The sequence below is a fragment of the Micrasema longulum genome, unplaced genomic scaffold (genome assembly GCF_059751315.1).
Source record: "Micrasema longulum isolate JH-2025_06_02 unplaced genomic scaffold, ASM5975131v1 h1tg000180l, whole genome shotgun sequence".
In the NCBI taxonomy this organism is placed as follows: domain Eukaryota; kingdom Metazoa; phylum Arthropoda; class Insecta; order Trichoptera; family Brachycentridae; genus Micrasema; species Micrasema longulum.
The window spans coordinates 1,800,459-1,820,000 of record NW_028277385.1 but is presented as its reverse complement, the minus strand read 5'-3'; the positions used below and the strand labels follow the sequence as shown (position 1 = coordinate 1,820,000).

General features: G+C 30.4%; 1 protein-coding gene across 1 annotated transcript in view; it reads left to right on the top strand.

Annotated features, from left to right (window-relative positions):
* LOC148283897 (atrial natriuretic peptide receptor 1) overlaps nucleotides 1-19,542 on the top strand; it is a 123,802-nt gene that overhangs the window by 36,095 nt on the left and 68,165 nt on the right. Inside the window, exon 2 of the mRNA XM_088243033.1 lies at nucleotides 10,886-11,051. Coding sequence (XP_088099159.1) covers nucleotides 10,886-11,051 — 166 coding nt within the window. The remainder of the gene's footprint in view (nucleotides 1-10,885; nucleotides 11,052-19,542) is intronic.

The window sequence follows — 19,542 nt, the reverse complement described above, 5'->3', positions numbered from 1 at the left end:
CATGTCTGATTCTAAATTTTTAATTTATTTACCTTAAGATTTTTTTGACTCCTTCAAGATAATATTGGTGGCAGTTGTAGTAAGGAGATATTTAATATATAAACTGGGGTGCACTGACGGCGATAGAGGTGTTGAAATTAGTACATGTAAACTCTAAATAACGAGAATCTTTTTTAAACAAACGTTTTTTTAAAAAAAGTAACTAACCGTTTATTTCAAATTAAAAATTGTTTTTACCTTGCACGGATCTGAAAAGAAGCCACAAAACCTCTTAAACGGATCCGTGTTAGTGAGTGTGGGCATTTAATGGTTTCCAAGATCACCAATGGCAATGATTTTAACCCTCAATTTTTATATACCTTAATTATGTTTTTTTTATTTATTTTTTTTATTCCAGAAAAAAATGGCTTTATAGTGCAGAGCCAATGCTACCATATAAACATAAACATAAACGTAAAACTTTATATTTGCAGCACTTATGGTGGTCTTAGCATATCCCGCCATCGCTCGAACAACGGTGAAGTAGATCCACCTTGCAGTAGCTTGGAGAAGCGCATTATTAGAGCTTTTCAGGCCATCCCATAGGCTCCAGGCTCTTTGGCGAAGTATTAATTCCATATATATTGTATAAAAAAGCAAAACTGTAGGGCTTAATGATTGTGGAAGCAGGAACTTCTACCGTAATTACAGTTATAGAGAGAAACGAAGTTATTATTTGAAGTGTATTTATTACATCTCGAATAATATCCTATAGAATCTTTTCTGCAGCGCGAGAGATACTGACTGATTTGATGAATGTTATTTTTAACAGAGTAACTGTACCTAAAGATGCTACTGCCCTTATGGTAATTGTTCATATTTTTTTGTTTAATTCCTAGTGGAAAATCAATGTCTTTTTTATTTCCCTCGCTGTCAGCATTTTGATATCCGTGCGATTCAGAAATTCGACATGAGGAATTCGGATGTTTTTATTATTTATTGAGAAGTAATTATGTTTTTCCGAGTTCAAAGATATTCTTTTTAATGCAATTATATATTTTTGGAAGTTATAATGTAATATTCCACATTCAAAACAACATCAATGGGTTTCATCGTCCAAAAAGGTTGCGTTGATTTAACGATAGCCACTTCAACAACTTACTCGTGACGGGTCATTTCCTCGCAGCTATACCCAAAATGTGTTACGATCGTTTCGTGCGTGATTGTTCAAAATGGCCGATAGCTGTTTATCCCAATAGCCTCGTAAAAACATCCGTTGGAAAGAGTAAATACGCTCGTGGAAATAAGTCATAAAATATATATTTTTTTAATACCTATGTTATGTTTATAATTTCAACATCGTCGTTAGTCATAAATATTCTCCGTCTCTGTTGTAATATGTTATCAATCTTTTTGTTGGATAAATTCTGCTGCTTGCTGTTTAAGTAAACTGTGCATAATTGAATATATGGATGATTCGCCCCTGTCATTGGTCACTGATGAAGATTCCTCGTCGTTTTATTGATATTCCAATAGTTAAATTGACGTTATATTGATCTGTTTTATCCTGCGTAACATGCCTTGTTTAATAAATATAACATACGAGCTGAGCCCGGAAATGCTTTGTTAATGCTAGATTTGAGTACATACTAGCATATATATTTATATTAAATGAACACAATCGAGAGTTTATTATCAATTAGTGTAGTTAGTTAAAATTAAATATGTACATACCTATACATTATTGATTTTGTGTTTCGGATGATATAAATTGTGAAGATATGCGGTGACTGAAAATTAGAATAAAAAGATGTTTGAACATTTTTTTCCTGTCACTGTCTTTCAGATGCCTGCCTCTCTGATGCTGTGCGAAAATGACAACTGCAATGCATATCTGACCTTTTATGCCTAACTAAAATACACAAAATCGACGTTTCGCTGTCCCATTTCGGCACCTCAAAACTGAACTGATTTTGTTTTTTGTTTTCTGTTTTTCAAACAGAGTATCAAAAAAAAATTATCTGAATTATTACACTTTGTGTTTTTTAAAAATACTTATTATATTTGTATACCGTGCGCCCGAAGGCCACAGATAAAACTAGACGTTTTTATGGGTTTTTGGATGATTTTAGTTCCCATAATTAACTATATATCAATACAGCAAAATTATTGAGATACGCCAATGGATTATTTATAGTGCCAAAATCCAGGGTAAAAATATGGAAATGCGTTTTTATGAAGAAAAGTTTTTTGAGTATATTTATACAGTTTCCTTTATGGTGCTTTTACGTTACCAAAGAAACAGGTTCGGTTTTCTTATATTAAAACCATCGACCTATTAGTACACATAGACGCACCCTGAGTTTTCTCAAATTATGACTCTTAATTCATTCCCAAACGCTCATTCACGGCAAACGCGAGTTTAGTCGTTCTTTCACCGCCAGTCGGTTTTGACGTGAGCTTGATATTTCATTTGAAACCCAAATGCCTAATTGCGCTTGAAAACGTGTTAAAACAGTTCGGATAAAAGGAGGGTGTAACTTTTCGTTGATAAGTAGGAACCTAGGTCCTTGTTTATGATTGAATTCCAAATGTAATAATAATAAATATTTAAATGTTGAATTTAAGTAGTTACCTAAGTACTTGTACATGTTTTTATTCCAAAACAGGAAATTGTTCCTTTTTAAATAAATAATTATTTTTTGTTAATGTCAAACTATGCTCTTTTTACCAACAGGAGTGCAATTTATTTAGGAATGCGCTTTTCAAAAATGTATTGAATATCAGTCAATGTTATTTTAGTATTACCAAACATTATTGAAAATAAATAAATGGCTGGAAACTATAAGGAATTTAAGGGAATAATCTGTTTGGTATCAATGAAAAACGATTTTTGTTTGCAAACAAACTTTTTTCTATTTAGAAAAAAATACCGTTCTTCCAATTGTTATGTACTTATATTAGGATACACGAACGAACATTGCCTTTTATATTTGCAAATACAATGATACATATGCATTGCATATTAACGCAGTACATTTTTCCTTCTAAACAAACATTTTTAATAATTTATTACATTAAATTTAAATTAGGTATTATATTTTAATAAAATAGGCGTTGATTGTGTTTTATTTATACTAGTTATCAATTTATATTCAAGCATAATAAACTGGTGTATCTCTAATAATTTATTTTTAAATGTAAATTAATGTGTTTTTTGTAGAAATAAATCTCTATTTTTTTTCCCTATTCAATAAATAACATTCAAATGGAAAAAGTCACTGAGATTCGAGATCTTAGAGTCATATTTGACGAAAAACTTGAATTCAAAGGTCATATCAACCACATTACTTCTAAATGTACGAAACTTGGGGTTCTTTCTTAGAACCATAAAGGATTGTGAATCAGTTAAAATAATGAAGTTCTTGTAAACATCTTCTTTGTGTAGAAGCCAATTAAAATACAACTCTACTATATGGTCCCCTAATGTTAAAAGAGTCTAACGAAAATTTTAAGATTCATTGATTTCAAACTATGTACATATTCCTATAGAACAAATTAACAAGTCTTTGTTAATTTTTTTTTATTTACCTACTTTAAAGGATCGCAGTACAATAATGAACCTAATATTTTTATGTAAAATCATTAATTCTAAATTCGATTGTTGCAAACTCCTGGATTTCATAAATATTAATAGACTAACACGTAGAACTACACAAAATACTCTATATTATTGTCACCCTTCTCAAACCAACTATCTTTGTCACTCACCTATACCGCGTGTACACAGACTAGGAAATGAATGTACCCACCTCTCATATCGATATTTTTAACTCGAGTCTCTGTAAATTCAAATCATCTCTTTATAAATATTTTATGCTGTTCTACGGTAACTATTAACGAATTATTTGAAAAAGCTACTTAAACTGTCATTTTATATTCGTAATATACCGACTTTTTTATATTTTTTCTATGATGACATACATACATGATTTTATATTTTTCTTTTTCTTTTAATACCCATAGCTCGATATATAAAAATAAATTAGAACACAGCTATCTAACAAGATTTACATCTGTTAATGGCCTAGTAGTACCAAAATTTAAAAATAAATATGGACAACGTACGTGGGATTATATTGTTCCAAAAGTATTAAATTGTTGCCACTTGACATGAAAACATGTCATTGTAAAAATAAAATTATGTTTCTATTACGTAAGTGCTTAGTAGATAAAACGTTCTTATATTGATTTATTATTTATGTAATACATTTTTTATTATTTTTCACTGTGTATAATATCGATATATTTATTTACATATTACAACAGAGATGAAGAACATTTAAGAGAAGATAATATAGAAGTCTAAGCATCTACAGGGCTTATGACCTATCATTGGCTGGTTTAAGTGGCCACATAACACACTGGTAACATTCACCATTCTGCCCATATTTAAACATCTAGATCTTCAAATCTTTCATCTGTTGATGTTTGTGAAGTTAAAGAGCTGAAACATTTATTTACGCAAGTGAGATTCGTGTAATTGAATTATTTCACCTACATACTAGGCAACGCCTGAAAATTTTATTTTTAAAATTTCTATACTTCTTCACGGACCAGGTGGATTCTATCAACAATATTTTGAGATTGTCCAAATTTTTGTAGACAAGAACTTATAAAAGACTGATAAAAACAAAATATTATATGGTTGAATCCAGCCCTTGTCTGTGAAAATTTGGACAAACTCAAAATATTGTTTTTATATTTATTTATTAATTCATTCAAAATTACACTCGTTTAAATATATGTGAACTTATTAAGGCTTTTGTACTCGTGTCAAGTCATAATAAATAACAATATAAAATTCATAGTAAAGTTAATTAGATTCAAATAAAATGACATAGGATGCAATAAAATAACAATTCAGAAAAACAAGGTATAAGTAATAAATAATCAAATTCCAAAGAACACAATTTATAAAAGATAATCAGAGATACAATTAAATTATAAATTATACAAATTTAGATTCATACATAATCAAATATTCAAAATAATCGTACCATTGAAATCAACAAAATAAAAGTAAAATATAGTAGTATTGAAAAAAAAAACAAAACAATAGTATCATTGAAATGAAAAGAAAAAAAATAAATACATAAAAACATAATTGAAATGATAATTGAGATATGGTTTTTAGAAACTTACTCTACACACTATTTAGAAATAGGAGTAAATAATAATATGTCAAATAATATTAAGTACTAAATTAAATAATACAAAAATTACGTAATGAAAATACATAAAAATATCGAGTTATATAAAAAGCAAATAAAAGTAAGTGTATGGAAGGAAAGCAGATTTGTCAATATATTATAAATATTTTTTTTTTTCAATATAAATATTTTAACACTTAACTTTGTTAGATTGTTCCGTATTATAATGGTTAATTTGACCAAAATACGGTATTTGACGATTAGTCCGTAAACAATTTATGTACTAAGAATTTTTCTTTTCTGTTTTTCTAACCTGTTTTACATTCCTATAACCCGATGTGTCTTTTTTAAACCACTTCAGCGTACAATAGGGCGTTAGCACCTACGTTTGAAAAATAGTATCGATACAGCCCTTTAGATTCACGCAAAAGATAGCTTACGTCCAAGAAATTTGCGTAAATCAATAAAGAAAACCATTTTATGACGCGGCTTCCAAAACATTTTTTCAAGGGAAAATAAAAATCAAATCAAGATAATTTTCCGGCAAATTATATTCCAGCACCTTTGTGACTTCATTAAAAATGAAAAACACGGGAAATCTATGAAGGCACATTATTAAAAAACATAACAACTTATCGCATATTTTACGTAAAATGTTTGACTAAAGTCAAATTATGTTCTAAACAGAAATTTTAAATTCAATTTTTGAAATTGTTCCCTAAAATAAAGAGGTGCTTTTTTTCAGTATGTAAACACACTATTGTAGCGTTTTGATACCTGAATCACGATCCGTTTCCATTATGTTTATTTTCTTTTTTCTATTTTTTGTCATAAAAAACTTTTAAAGTTCTTACCATTATAAAAGATTCGAAAATAACATTTTTTATTTATATATCTGTCCATAACATTTTTAATTATACATTAACCACCGTTTTTTCAATCCAAATAGAAAGCAGTATCTCAACAGAGACGAATGAATAAACTTAAGGATAGATATTTCGAACGACAAAATAAAAAAATGAGGAATGTTGAAATTTATTTTATTTATGGCCAATGGCATTTTTTCCAACCAACTAGTAATAAAAAGGTGTTATTTGGAAAATACAAGTTTTTCTGTTGTTTTAAAAAATGTATTATTTTTTAATGTATCATTATTGTATATTTAATTATTACCTACTTGAATGCTAACCACTTTGTTTTTATGTCAATTCATTTTCAACTTTGCTTTTACATATTTTATTTGGGAACATACGATTTTCTCATTCTTACGGTTACAACTACACTAGCCGTATAAAATATATAAAAGTAATATGCGTCAGATACACACCGGTTCACAACGCAACACAACAATGTAACCCTGCCTTAAGGAGTGGGTTTTTGGTAAAATTCTTATCTTAATTTTAGCAAACCAGTTTGAAATTATTTTAGAATTTCTTTTCGTATGATGTTTTCTGCGAATTGCCAACATAAAAACAATACTTCTAAAGCAATTTCCTGATCTTTTCGGTATCATTGTGTACCTTAAAAATTCGGTGGTTTTACGTTGGTGATAAATCTTTGAATAATTTACAGGGTTATGTAAGAATTTTTTTTTTGAAGTCTAGGCATTTTACATGGTTTTTCATTTACATTAAAAAGTCATTGGCTGATTTAAGTGATTGCTTTACACAATATGTAACATTCAGAATTCTGACATGTTTGTAGGCTTGGCTGTGGTAAATCCGATTGATTTTATTTATTGAAATACTAAAAAAATAAACGTACAATTTCACACGAAAATAAGTCAATAACAAGCCATTGTTTGAATGATATAAAAACTTTATACATTTTTTGACACTAACCAAGTTTTCTTCAGAGTTTTAAGAGGAAAGATGGTGGCAGAGAAATTTGATGAAGAGGTTGAACATAGTTTTCCCGATATGTATTATGAGAAAAAGACAACTGCGAATTAAAACTAAAATCAACAAAATCGAGATTTCGTTATCCCGTTTTCGGCACCTCAAAACTGATTTGATTTTTTAAATTAAAATAATACGCTGGTACCTTTTTGTTTTCCAAAATTATTTATCATGTTTGTATATCTTGATAGCAAATAAAACTGGGGGCTTTTAAAAGTTTTTGGATGGTCTTAGGTGCCATAAGAAATTATTGATCAAAAAAGTAAAACAATTAAGACACGCCGATGGTAAATATCTATACTGTTAAAAAAAAATATCCGTTTTAGTGCCATAAACTAGGGAGAAAATACAGAAATAAATTTGTGTGAAGAAAAGTCAGACCCCGTTTCCTCTTAATAGTAAGTGCTTGAGAAATATATTAGGAATAAGGGGGTTCTATTTCATTAACAATATCAAAGTTCAAAAAACGGACGCAGCAGACTCCTATAATGAACGTTTTGTTGAGGGAGCGGCGTTGGACCTGGCCTGGCCGCGACCAAGGGATGGTCTGGACAGCCCTAATCCAAGTCGCCCATTCTTCACACCTACGGGCCTTCGCCGTCCTGGAGTCAAGAGTACAAGCTAGCGATAAGATCTATGGGTGTGATTGTTGCTAAAATGGATATTGAATAACTTATATAAATTTGCCGTGTCAAGTATATGTCAATTGCTAGTCCTAATTATTTAACATTTTCAAATTTAGTTAGTCGTTCATCATTTATGTAAGCATCTATTTTATGTCATTTTTTTCTAGATTCAAATGAACACTATAACTTTTGCTTGGAAAAAAACACACAATTTATGTTAACACCCAACACATAAGAACGATTTTTCCGGAAAATTGGTTAACAAATAGTAGTTTGGAAAATATATATCTCATATATAATATTAAACAGTCTTTTAAGATTCACCAAGTTTTAATATTTTTCATCGTCTAGAGTCTAAACTATTATTTTTTTAGATTTCATAAGAATCGTAGCTTTCAGGGTCCTTCTTTTGATATTCCTTTTTTCTTTTAATAATATGTAGCATGTGCGGTACATGCCACACATTATTACAAGAAAGCAGTGAATAGGAAAACCAAAAAATCTAGATACTTTTTTATAAAGATATGCAGATGATACTCTTTTGATATTTAGTAGTGATAATAAATTCCAACTGCAAAACAACATCAATAAGAATCTGAATAAATTTATGTATTGGTTAGAAAATAAATTATTAACAATAAATGCAAATAAGACTAAATATATGATAATAAAACAAAAAAACCAACGCCCCATAAAACTTAACATAATAGATAAAGTTGAAAAAATTAAACAAATAGAAAATATAAAATACTTGGGTTTGGAAGTGGATGAAAAATCGGCGTGAACAAAACATATCAAAGCAGTTATAAAAAAACTGTGTAAAAATAATGAGAAGAATAGAAGTCTTTGATATAAGTACAAAATTAATGATACACAATGCTTTCATACTTCTACACTTTGTATATGGATTAAAATTATGGTCACAATGTAGTAATTAAATGCAAGAATCAATTAAAAGAACAATGAATAAACCAGTCTGAAGATGCCCATTAGAGGGTGAAAGCGCTAATTGGTCAAAATAAATAAGTGGAAGTGTACCAAGTATTTTTTTCAAATCAATAACTTATATGTAAATATAAGTTATTACATCATTACGATGAATAAAGCATTTAAAGTAACAATTTATTTTAATAAATATACTTGAACCACAGATTTATATAGAATAACAAGAATGCTCAATTTAGATTAATTAATTTACACAAAAAGGCAAAGATGATATTTAAGATGAAAAAGAATGAAATAAAGACAAATATTACATTTAATTTTAACTCCAATATACTTAAAATAAATTACAAGAGCGTCAAATAATTAAACTTGCAAACAATCTAGAACTAACAGAAAAAGTAACACTTTTGTGTATACAGAAAAAAAAATTCTAAAATTCACTTTTTAATGACCTAAGAAATATATATAACATATACGAACTTAAAAAAACACCTAAATAAAACAGTTCTTATAGCCTGTATGACGAGTGATATTTGATGTTGTTTTACCGACTTTTTATTAAAACTATTGTGTCATAATATATTTATTATATCCCCTCATATCAGCACTTTTGCTGATTGGGAATATTTCGTACAAATAAAATATGTAATGTAATGTAACATTTAAAGTTAAAAACGATGTATTTTGTCATAAATAAATAAATCTAAATCTAACAAACCCTCAAAAAGATGTACTACAAAAAAATCTAAAGATAACTATAGGCTAAGTACAAAAATATTTACATTAAAATAGTAATTCTCCAATCTAATGAATTATGGATATATATATTCGAATATATCAATCTTCTTTTTTTTCTTCACAGCTAACTCTCCACTGCTGGATGTAGGCCTCTTCAAGTTTTTCCTCAATTTCTCTCCTTTGGGAATTTCTTATTCACCCACTACCTGTGACGGATCCAATATCATCGGCCAATCTTTCCTTTTTTCCTGTCCTATGATCTCCACCCGGGGTGCTATTATGAATCTTCTCGCGATGGTAGAAAATGAAAAAAAGGGAATTTTATTGTTTGCATGTGACACCTATGGCCACTATAAAGATGAAAGTCAAATTAATATCAAACTATGATACTTCAATTATCAAACTGTTGATCAACTCAACCTAATTAAGTTATTTGGGTTGTTCTTAAGGTCGCAATAATATTTTCAATGACGATCATCCTATTTGGATTCAGGTGTTCATATTTATTTGACGTTTAATCATCAGTGTGTCGAATGCAAAAAATATTAATCCACTAATTCACTACTCTACCCTTGTGAGAAGATTTATAATGGAGACCCTGAGAATGATGATTTTCAGCCCTTCGGGAAATTGAATTCAAAAATTGTTTTTTTAAGCGCGGTAAAAATTAAAACTTTAAATGGCACGGCAAAGTTTCATGAAAATGCATGTAAAAAATAATTTAAAATATTTTCATAAAATGAACTACTTTGAACGACGTCATTAGTTCATATGAATCAATCAATTATAAGACAGTTGTGAACGATTTCCGGTTTAGGGTAAGACAACGGACCAATCGGCTAATGCAGAAAATATGGAATATACTGAAAAGGAAATAAGCAAATCCAGGGATTATGACCAGTTATTGGCTAATTTAAGTCAATATTTACACACTGTGTAACATTCAACATTCTGCATAGGTTTATGCATGTTTTATATATTATCTTTTAAGTTTTCTATAAATTGTTGATTTTTTCGTGAAATTGCTGAAACATGTACATTTTGCAAATTGCAAAATTAAATACAAAATTCTTCAAAATGGTTTCACCCACTAGGAAACCTCTGAAAACGCCACTCATTGAATTTTTTAGGCATTTATACAATTAAAAGGCACATACCCATAGAAATAATTCAAACATAATATTTATAAATTTATTGGATTAAGAATTTCAACCGTATTTACGCTCTGTAGATGCGGGATTTGTTGTCATCCAGCTGTAATTAGTAAACGATTTTGCGCCCATGAGGTGATTTTCACAGAAATGGCGCTATGTAAATTATCCACAATAATAATAATACGAGGTACGATTTTTACAAGGATCTCACCGAAAGTCCCGCAACGTCGTGCGTGAGGCAAACTACATAGTTATTATATCACAAGGACTGCCATTATTTTTCTTCATGTTTGCGATAAAGTTGTTCATGTTTAAATTTTTTTTTTTTTCAGTTATCCATCGTGTTCTGGAGCTATGGCACCAGGTTTGGCTGCAGACATGTTCTTCCTGAGAGATGTGATCGCCTTCATAGGACCAGCGTGCGCATTTGCTCTTGAACCTGTTGCTAGATTAGCAGCCTTTTGGAATGTGCCAATCATCACAGGAATGGGAGACCAGGTCAGAATAAATAATTACATTGTTTTTAGTGGAGGATACATGATTTTGGGATAGTTACCATATAAAAAGAGGTGGAAAAATATGATATCGGTTTGAAAAGAAACATTATTATTTGATAAAAATGAAAAGAAACATTATTTTGAGGCTTAAACTATAAACCATTATATCGTCTGTGTGCAGGAAAAGTGACATTTATTTATTGACGTCTCTTCGTCTCTATTCTTCAGCATTCTACATAATAACAAAAATTATAATATAAAAGCTGAATTCAGCACAATTTTACACATTCAATCACGTTTTTCTCATCCCAAACTAATTAGGTTTATTTAAAGCATTTACTTTGTACTCATAATATACATTTCAATAAATGTTAGTAAATATAATAAGTATTTCACTACAATACCGACTTTTCTATGCCAATCGTCTTTAAGACGGGCCCGTCTCTTCGTTGGAGTACTTACTACTCTAAAATTCATATTTGTGTTAGCTTTTATAAGCGTGTATTCTGTCAGCGCGTTGGTTCTTTACGCCGTAGTGGGATTTGCATGTTAGTATAAATAGTGTCCCGACAAAAGTCGGTAAATGGTTAATTATAACTTTAGTTCATTTATTTATCAGGGTGTTCTCGAAAATAAAAAAAGAAATCAATCTTTCGACTAAGCAAAAAAAACCTGTTCTTGGTCCGTATTACCATGGAAAGTTTACACTTATATCTAATTTTATCTACAGAGAAAATTACAGTTTTTTTCTGTGAAAATTAGAACACTTTTACTTTTTTTTTCTAAACATGTTTAATTACAGGTTACCGACGAAGGTACTTTAAATGTTAATAAAAATATAGACATTTTCGTTCTAAAATACAGATTTGACTATATGACGTCTCGATATGTGCCGATAAAGATAGCGTTTGTAATTGCGGTTCAAGTATAGATCAAAATACCGCACTTTTTGCATGGCTTCAAATATGTTGTGAGAGGTATTATTCGAAAGGTTTTACCTACGGTTTTTTGTGAAGCCAATATTTAAAACACGCACTCTCGTAAAAGAATCTAACTAAATTGTAGATCTCAAATACGACTTGCTTAAAATTCGAATACCTTAATAAAATAGTGAACAATGTAAACATACCCCTACACTGGTCGTGCCTCTTGTGTTTATAAATATATTGATTTTAATATAAATTATTACCAAATTTTATTATTATCTTAAATAAAATTACAAAAAAATATTCGCCTTTTACATTACCTACAAAAAAGGTCATTACAAAGACTAAATTTTTGTTTGTCAATTTAGAATAACCAACAAGAAAAACAGCAATAAACAGTCTTGCTCAATGTTTTTTTGATAGATCTACGTGGTACAAATACAATGTTATTCTGGCTAGTTTTTCCTCTATTTGATGGTTTGTTCTTGACGAAAAATTACTGTCAAAGCTCTAATAAAAATCGGCTATTGGCACCTCAACCTTTGAGAATTTGGGACTAGTTGGAGGTACCTCACCTGCGTCATTTGCTGTTTACTGCGTTTCGGATTGATAATCCTGTTCTTTAAGGAAATCTTGTTCATCGTCAGAACTTGAATCTTCTAGATAAAGTTTCTCGCTGTCCGGTTCACGAAACCGTGGTTTAATTTGAGCTTCTTATCTTTTATCCATAGTTGCGCTAAAAATAAAATGATTCTTATACTTAATAATTTGTGTCTACATTGTATATCAAAACCAAAAAAAAAAAAAACCTAAAATACGATTGACGTTAGATATGAATATTAAGAAAATAAAAATGTAACAGATCCCGCGGGTTAAGTACTAAGGTAGTTTGACGGAAACCTAGCCTAATTAAGAAAACGCACGATTTTTGTTGTTCATATTATTTATTTTTCACTAAAGTCCCCTTTTAGGAAAATACACTTTTCAAGACGACTTTCCAACTTTTCGTCCCTTCCAAAAAGTAATTTTTGTAATTTCATAATTTGTTGCAAGACAGCGTCCTCCGAGTCATTTTTTTAGGTTTGGGAACATGAAGAAGTCTCAAGGGGCTAGGTCTGGTAAACACGGTGGGTGGTTGATCAATTCGTAGCCTTATTGGTTCAATTTTGCCAGAACAACGGCCGATCTATGAGCGGGTGCGTTGTCATGACGGAAGAGGTTTTTTTTGTGAGCCAAACCAAGTCCTTTTTTATCAATGTGGCATCAAAAGGGTCTAATAATGCTGCGTAGTAATCTTTAGTTTCAGCTATTGTTTTACCCTTTTCCGAGAAATCATTAAGAATGCCTTTTGCATCCTAAAAAATAGTCGCTATCAACTTACCGGATGGTCGGATGTCTTTGCCCTCTTCGATGGGCTTTCGACGCGTTTGCTCCACTTTTTTTATTATTTTTTCGTTTTTGGCATGTAGTAATGGACCCCCGTTTCATCAACCGTGACGTATTGATGAAAAAAATCTTTTGGAAAACGTTTTATCTTCACCAAAAGTTTTTCCGAATTGTGTACATACTCAGTTGATAGTAGCTTCCGCTAACTCGTAGATTTTGCTTACTATTTCTGCTGTAGTGATGATATTTGAGGGTCTGGGTGGTCATCACTAAATACACTCATATAATCACGAACAAATTCAGCTTTCTAAAGTTTAAACGTTGCTATTGACGCCGACGGTGCAAACTTGCCATCAGCAGCATCCAGTTCGGCTTTGATTTCTGCATTGATTTTCCCTTTCTTGTGAAGGAACTTAATAACTGTACGATATTCGACTTTTTCCGTTTTTCACAAATCATACAAGTTGTTTGCTTGCAACGGCCGTAAAAAACGAACTGATTGTTCTTTTTGCTTCAAATTTTGAAAGACGTCATGTGTTGGATGGCTGATGATACCAAAACCAATATGGCGTTCGTTGTCACGTAACGCCATCTATCGAAGGCTAGCTTTCTGTCAAACGACCCTCGTAATGTGTACACCACACCTCCGAGAGATCCTCTTGACACATCTGAGCGTCTCTAGAGCACGACGCACTCTGAGCGGGGAACACAGATTTTTTAAAAACTGAATGGAGTTCCAAGCTACTCACTAATATTGATTTCGAGATATTTTATTTTTATAACAGTGGATGGCATAATATTTATGAATCCCGCGCGACCACTGCAGGCTTAAACCGGAAGATATAATAATATTTTTGCCATGCTGTTTTTACGGCGTATTTTTTATGACATACGAGTTATGGTTGCTTTTTTTAGTATCTACAGCCTCTTAATGATTTAACGAGGAACTTTAAAACATGTTTTGTGCCTTTTTATTATATATATAGGTGTAAAACTTATTTTTAGGCAAAATTCTTGCGAATTGCTTAGTTTTTTTAAGTGTTAAAACCCATTGATACTATTAACCGAAAGTTTGTCTTGACTGTAGGAAAAAAACTAATCTAATTTTTTTTTAATGTAATTTTTAGTGCACTTTTAATATGTTATTTGCCTTTTATCTAGAATATCCAAAGGTTCAGCCAAATAACTCCAAAAGTGGACGTTTGGAGAATATTTAAAAAATTCAGTTAACTTTTTCTAAAATGAACTCACAAACATACTCGTAGGAAAAAAAATCGTGGAATTAAGGAGAAGGCGGTTAAATAGAAAGATGGTATATTTTTATTTATTTTTTAACACGTATATATTTTTCAGATTATGATACATTTATTTATTTGTACCCCCCAAAAAAAATGTGCTTGTCTTAAAAATCGTTTGTCCATCGTATTTAAATTTCTTCTCTTGATTTTTTTTAAATTCGAGAATAAATAATAACTAGCAAGCAACAGTCAACTGTTACAAGCTAAAGAGTTCTACCCTTCAGGCCTCGTTTTATAGGCACCACGAGCCTCGGTTGATTAGAATCTCGGGTGCTGAGAATTATCGTCCTTTAGGGTCTCACAATTAATTTTTATTGTTTGGAGTAATCTAATGTAATAAAAAATGATCTGTTATTCAAAGTAAAACTAGAAAAACCACAAAAAATTTACTTAAAAATCTACACAAAAACATGCTGGTAAGGTTGACCCTTCGAGCCTCATTTCGTCGGAATTAATGAATCTGTCTTCTTGACTTTATTAAATCCGTATATATTTTTTTTATTATATTGAAAACATATTATACATAATTATATACAATATTCCCAAGGAGTTTTTTTTTTTAAAAAAAACTCATTTAGGGACATACAGATAACAATTTTTTTAAAGACGTTTTTAAATTTTAAACTATTATATTATTTACAAAAGCAGAAAAATTAAAAATTATGATATACTACAAATTAAAAAGGGTATGAAAAATACTTGAAAATAACAAAATAAACAGAATACTAGGCATGGAAATAAATTCAAAATAATGTTTACATTATGCAATCTGGGAAAGAAAATTGAAAAAGTTTAAAAATTACATGTATGTATATATACATACTGAACTAGTACAAAATAAAATCATTTTTTTTAATTAACAAAATATGCGCACACCCAATACAGGTTAATTTTTTTTTTATCAAAAACGTATTGAAATTATGTATACAAGCCAAAAAAAGTATATAAAAAGAAAAAAACACAAATAACATTTAAATAGTATTAAAAATTATATATACAAGCAAAAACGGTAAAATATTAAAAGGTATATGTTCAAGATGCGCATTCTCTATAAACTAACATTATTTATTCAAAGTACTTCTGGAAAAAATAATTCTTCAATTCGCACGTCCTGTTTCTATATTTTGAAATAGGTACTTAAATTTTTTGTGGCAATTTATTAAATTCCTTGAAACCTATGTATTGTAAAGATCTAGTACCAAACTTCGTAGACTTCACAGATCCAATATATATATTGTTTTTTGATCGAGTACTGTACCGATGGATGTCTCCAATGAAAGCTGGCTTTATGTTACTGTGCATTGAGTCGAGAGTAGTATTAATGATAGTGTCAGTTATCTCGAAATAGGAAAGCATGCTAAAAGGCATGATTTTTGTTTCAAAATAAATGTCCCTTACATGAGTATCATACGGTAGGTGAAACACATTTCTGATCGCTCTATTCTGAATAATCTGCACCTCAGAAATTTTGCTCTTAGTTGCAAACCCCAAACACAGCATAGGTATGATAAATGCGAATGGACCATAGAAAAATAGATTGCTCGAAGCAGCGAAACTGGAAGCATTCTCTGAAATCTGTACAGTATTCCAGCTACAGGGACAATCTTTCCTTTCACGTGCTCAACATGTTCATATTTAAATATGTTATCGAGCCATTTGAATTTTGTCATTAAATAATAATGAAAATAATCATATTACGAATTCTAATGGCTCGTTTATAAAAAATAATTTATGCGTAATTTAAAATGTAAATATTATTGTTATAATAATAAATGAAAAATATATTCTCTTGCCTCATATTTAAAAACAAATTCATAGATAAACATTATTACAAATATGGAGAGATAATAATCAGTGTACTCTAAGCAATCAAATGAACAAGTTCGTGGGCGGTAGTCAAAAGGGAACAACTCACATCGCAAGAAAATTTTATTAAAAATATTTGTTTTTTGACTAATGAGGAAGTTCAGTGGTTTTTTATAAATTATTTGACTTTTTAAATAAGCTGTATTTTTTTCCGAAATTCTTTTGCAAGATTTTTTAAAGTTTTGTATTTCTGAAACGACTCCGCGTGTGACGTCTCAAATTCGCTTCCGCTTCTTATCGGTCAGTTCTGCCAATTGGTCCGTGAAGCACCGTAAACCGGAAATCTTTCACAATGGTCTTATCATTGGTTGATTCGTGTAAACTGTTAACTTCGTTCAAAGTTGTTCGTTTTTATTAAAATGTTTTCTTTTTTTTCATACATTTTCAGGAAACTTTGAATGAAACAATTGAATGCACTAATTTTTACCGCGCGTAAGAAAATATTGTATAATCCAATTTCCTTCATGGCTGAACTTCCTCTCTCTCTGGCGTAATAGGGTTAAATTACGAAGATAGCAAAACGCCCCCTAATCGGAAATAAATATAAAACTAGAAGGTACTGGAAGAAATCATACCAAAAATGGTCCTTTTGCATTTTTCGTGTAAAACAGAAGCGCCGGACAGCCACGTAATTAAATTAATTAAGTTCTGTTTTAAAAAACCGCATAAATATTTTTACTATACGCATTAAGGAATTCGGATTAAAATCAATCAAGTGGGATTGGCATGGGTATACTGAACAGCTTTGAATTTTCATGACATGCGGGGATACAGGCATTGGTGTAATGGAATTTTCGTGTCAAATTTTTGATCAATTTATCATTAGATAATAAAACAGGGTTACTCAGTTTAAAAAAGAAAAATTGTACCCTTTTGATATCTATCACAACATACATAACATCATAAGTGTTTGAGAAAACCAATAATCAATTTTCAAAGTGACATTGGGGTTTAACATTTTGCAATTATTTGATTGAAAGCCGCTCTGAATTCATTTTCGACTTTTTTACTTGTATGTTGAAAAGCTATTTGAAAGTAAAGAAACGAGCTTTTACAACACGAAAATACCTACAATACTCCTAGAATTAGACTTTGATCCCAAATGAACTGAAGACGTGCGAATAATTTGATCAAATTTGCTGAATATTTTAATGCAATTGATCAATTTAAGGATAATGGACTAATTAGGGTAATTATATATTTTAATGGGCAGTAAAAAGTATATATTCGGAATAGAGATTAATGTATAAAACCAAATATTTTACGCTCCATTTTCTTCAAAGAGTTAATCTAGATTCTGCGTAATACGGGCTACCGCATCGCTGGTTTCAATTAGTCCGAATTTCAACTTTCTGTTTTACTAATCAAATCGCTTCAAATAACCCTGACTATACATTAAAAAAATTAAGGTCAAATTGAAAAATCTGGAACGATAATCGATCAAAACCATTTGCATTACGTATTGAATTGGGATAATTCCAATAAAGAAATAATTATTATGATTATTTTCAAGCGTCTAATAAAGTTAAATTCATTTTTTTAAGCTTAGGTTATTTGTTTGCAGTCCAGATATGCAAAGTGTTCAAATTCTAATTAATGTATTTAACCAATCATCATTAGAAATAACAAAATATTTAAGGCGTTATATTAAGACAAAATATCAAACCAGGAACCCTTGAGCAATAGTTTGACATTATACGGGTATAAAACTCTCCAATGGCAATAGCATTTGCCTCTGAAACATAGTTACACTGATGTGAAATATGTTGATCTCCAAAGTGAAAATGTTCAGCTGCCTGACTGCTCTTCTAAACGGCATAACCAGAGGTAAGTTGGTTCTGGAAGCCGGGAGGTAAAACAGTATCAGCTGACGCCGTCGGAGATAGCCATCATGGACACAACAAATGATACTCCATTATGAACCTGATTTGGGAGGACGTACATGAGCTTGCAGCCGATAGGATGTATGGAGGCCTTATGCTCCAACTAGGGAGCGGACATCAAATGATGATGATCAATTAAACCAAACCATATAAATGGAGAAGAATTTTTAATGTTGTTTATTTGTTCACTAATAATATTTCTTATTCCTTACCAACTAATATTAAGCCCATGTTCTACATTTATTTTATTATAATGTAAACAAACTTTTAAGAAAAATAAAGATACAGTAGAAAAACTAAAACAAGCTGAAATTTATTCCCTTAAGTGTAACTTATGCCCCAGCTTCTATATTTATTGGTAAAACAAGTAGAAGTTTCATTACTACAGCAAGAAAACAAACACATAAGGTACTGAAGTAATACTATTTTTTCTTAATTCGCCAATTACCTAAATGAAAATGATCATTTGTTTTTTAATAATAATGTTATAAATATGTAATGCGTTTGTAATAGAGGCATGCATCAAAAAAATAAGAAAAAAGTATAAATCGCAATTTCATTCGATATTAAAAGACTATGTTAAATAATTTCTTTGCGCGCGGTGATGTAACATCGTGTTACCACAAGCAAAGACGGAATATTCTAAAGTTCAGACATTTGAAAAAAAAATCAATTTAGAGACATATTGTTAAATAATTCCTTGTTCACAGGTTTTTACGGTTACTGTTATCTAAATTTTTATTTTTTGGGTGATTCCATGTATGTTGGATTCGTTCTGACGTTTTGGCTACCGTTGCAGGAGCCATCTTCAGGGTAAACTTTATGTTTTCCCGGCACTAAAGACTACAAAAAGGACACGGAATTTTCCTGCTGCCAACTGGGACACGGTAAAAATTACTAGTATATAGGCACATTTTTTTCTACAAAACACACAGAAGATGGCTCCTGCAATGGTAGTCGAAACGTTGGAACAAATCTAACATACACGGGATCACCCAAAAAAGATACATTTCGAATTTTCATATAATCACATAGTAAAGAGTCCTTGAGGTATTTATTATACTACAAAAATGGCGCTGGATAAGTTATCCTTCATAATAAAAGAAAAACTGTTCTTATGGATACTTTAAAAT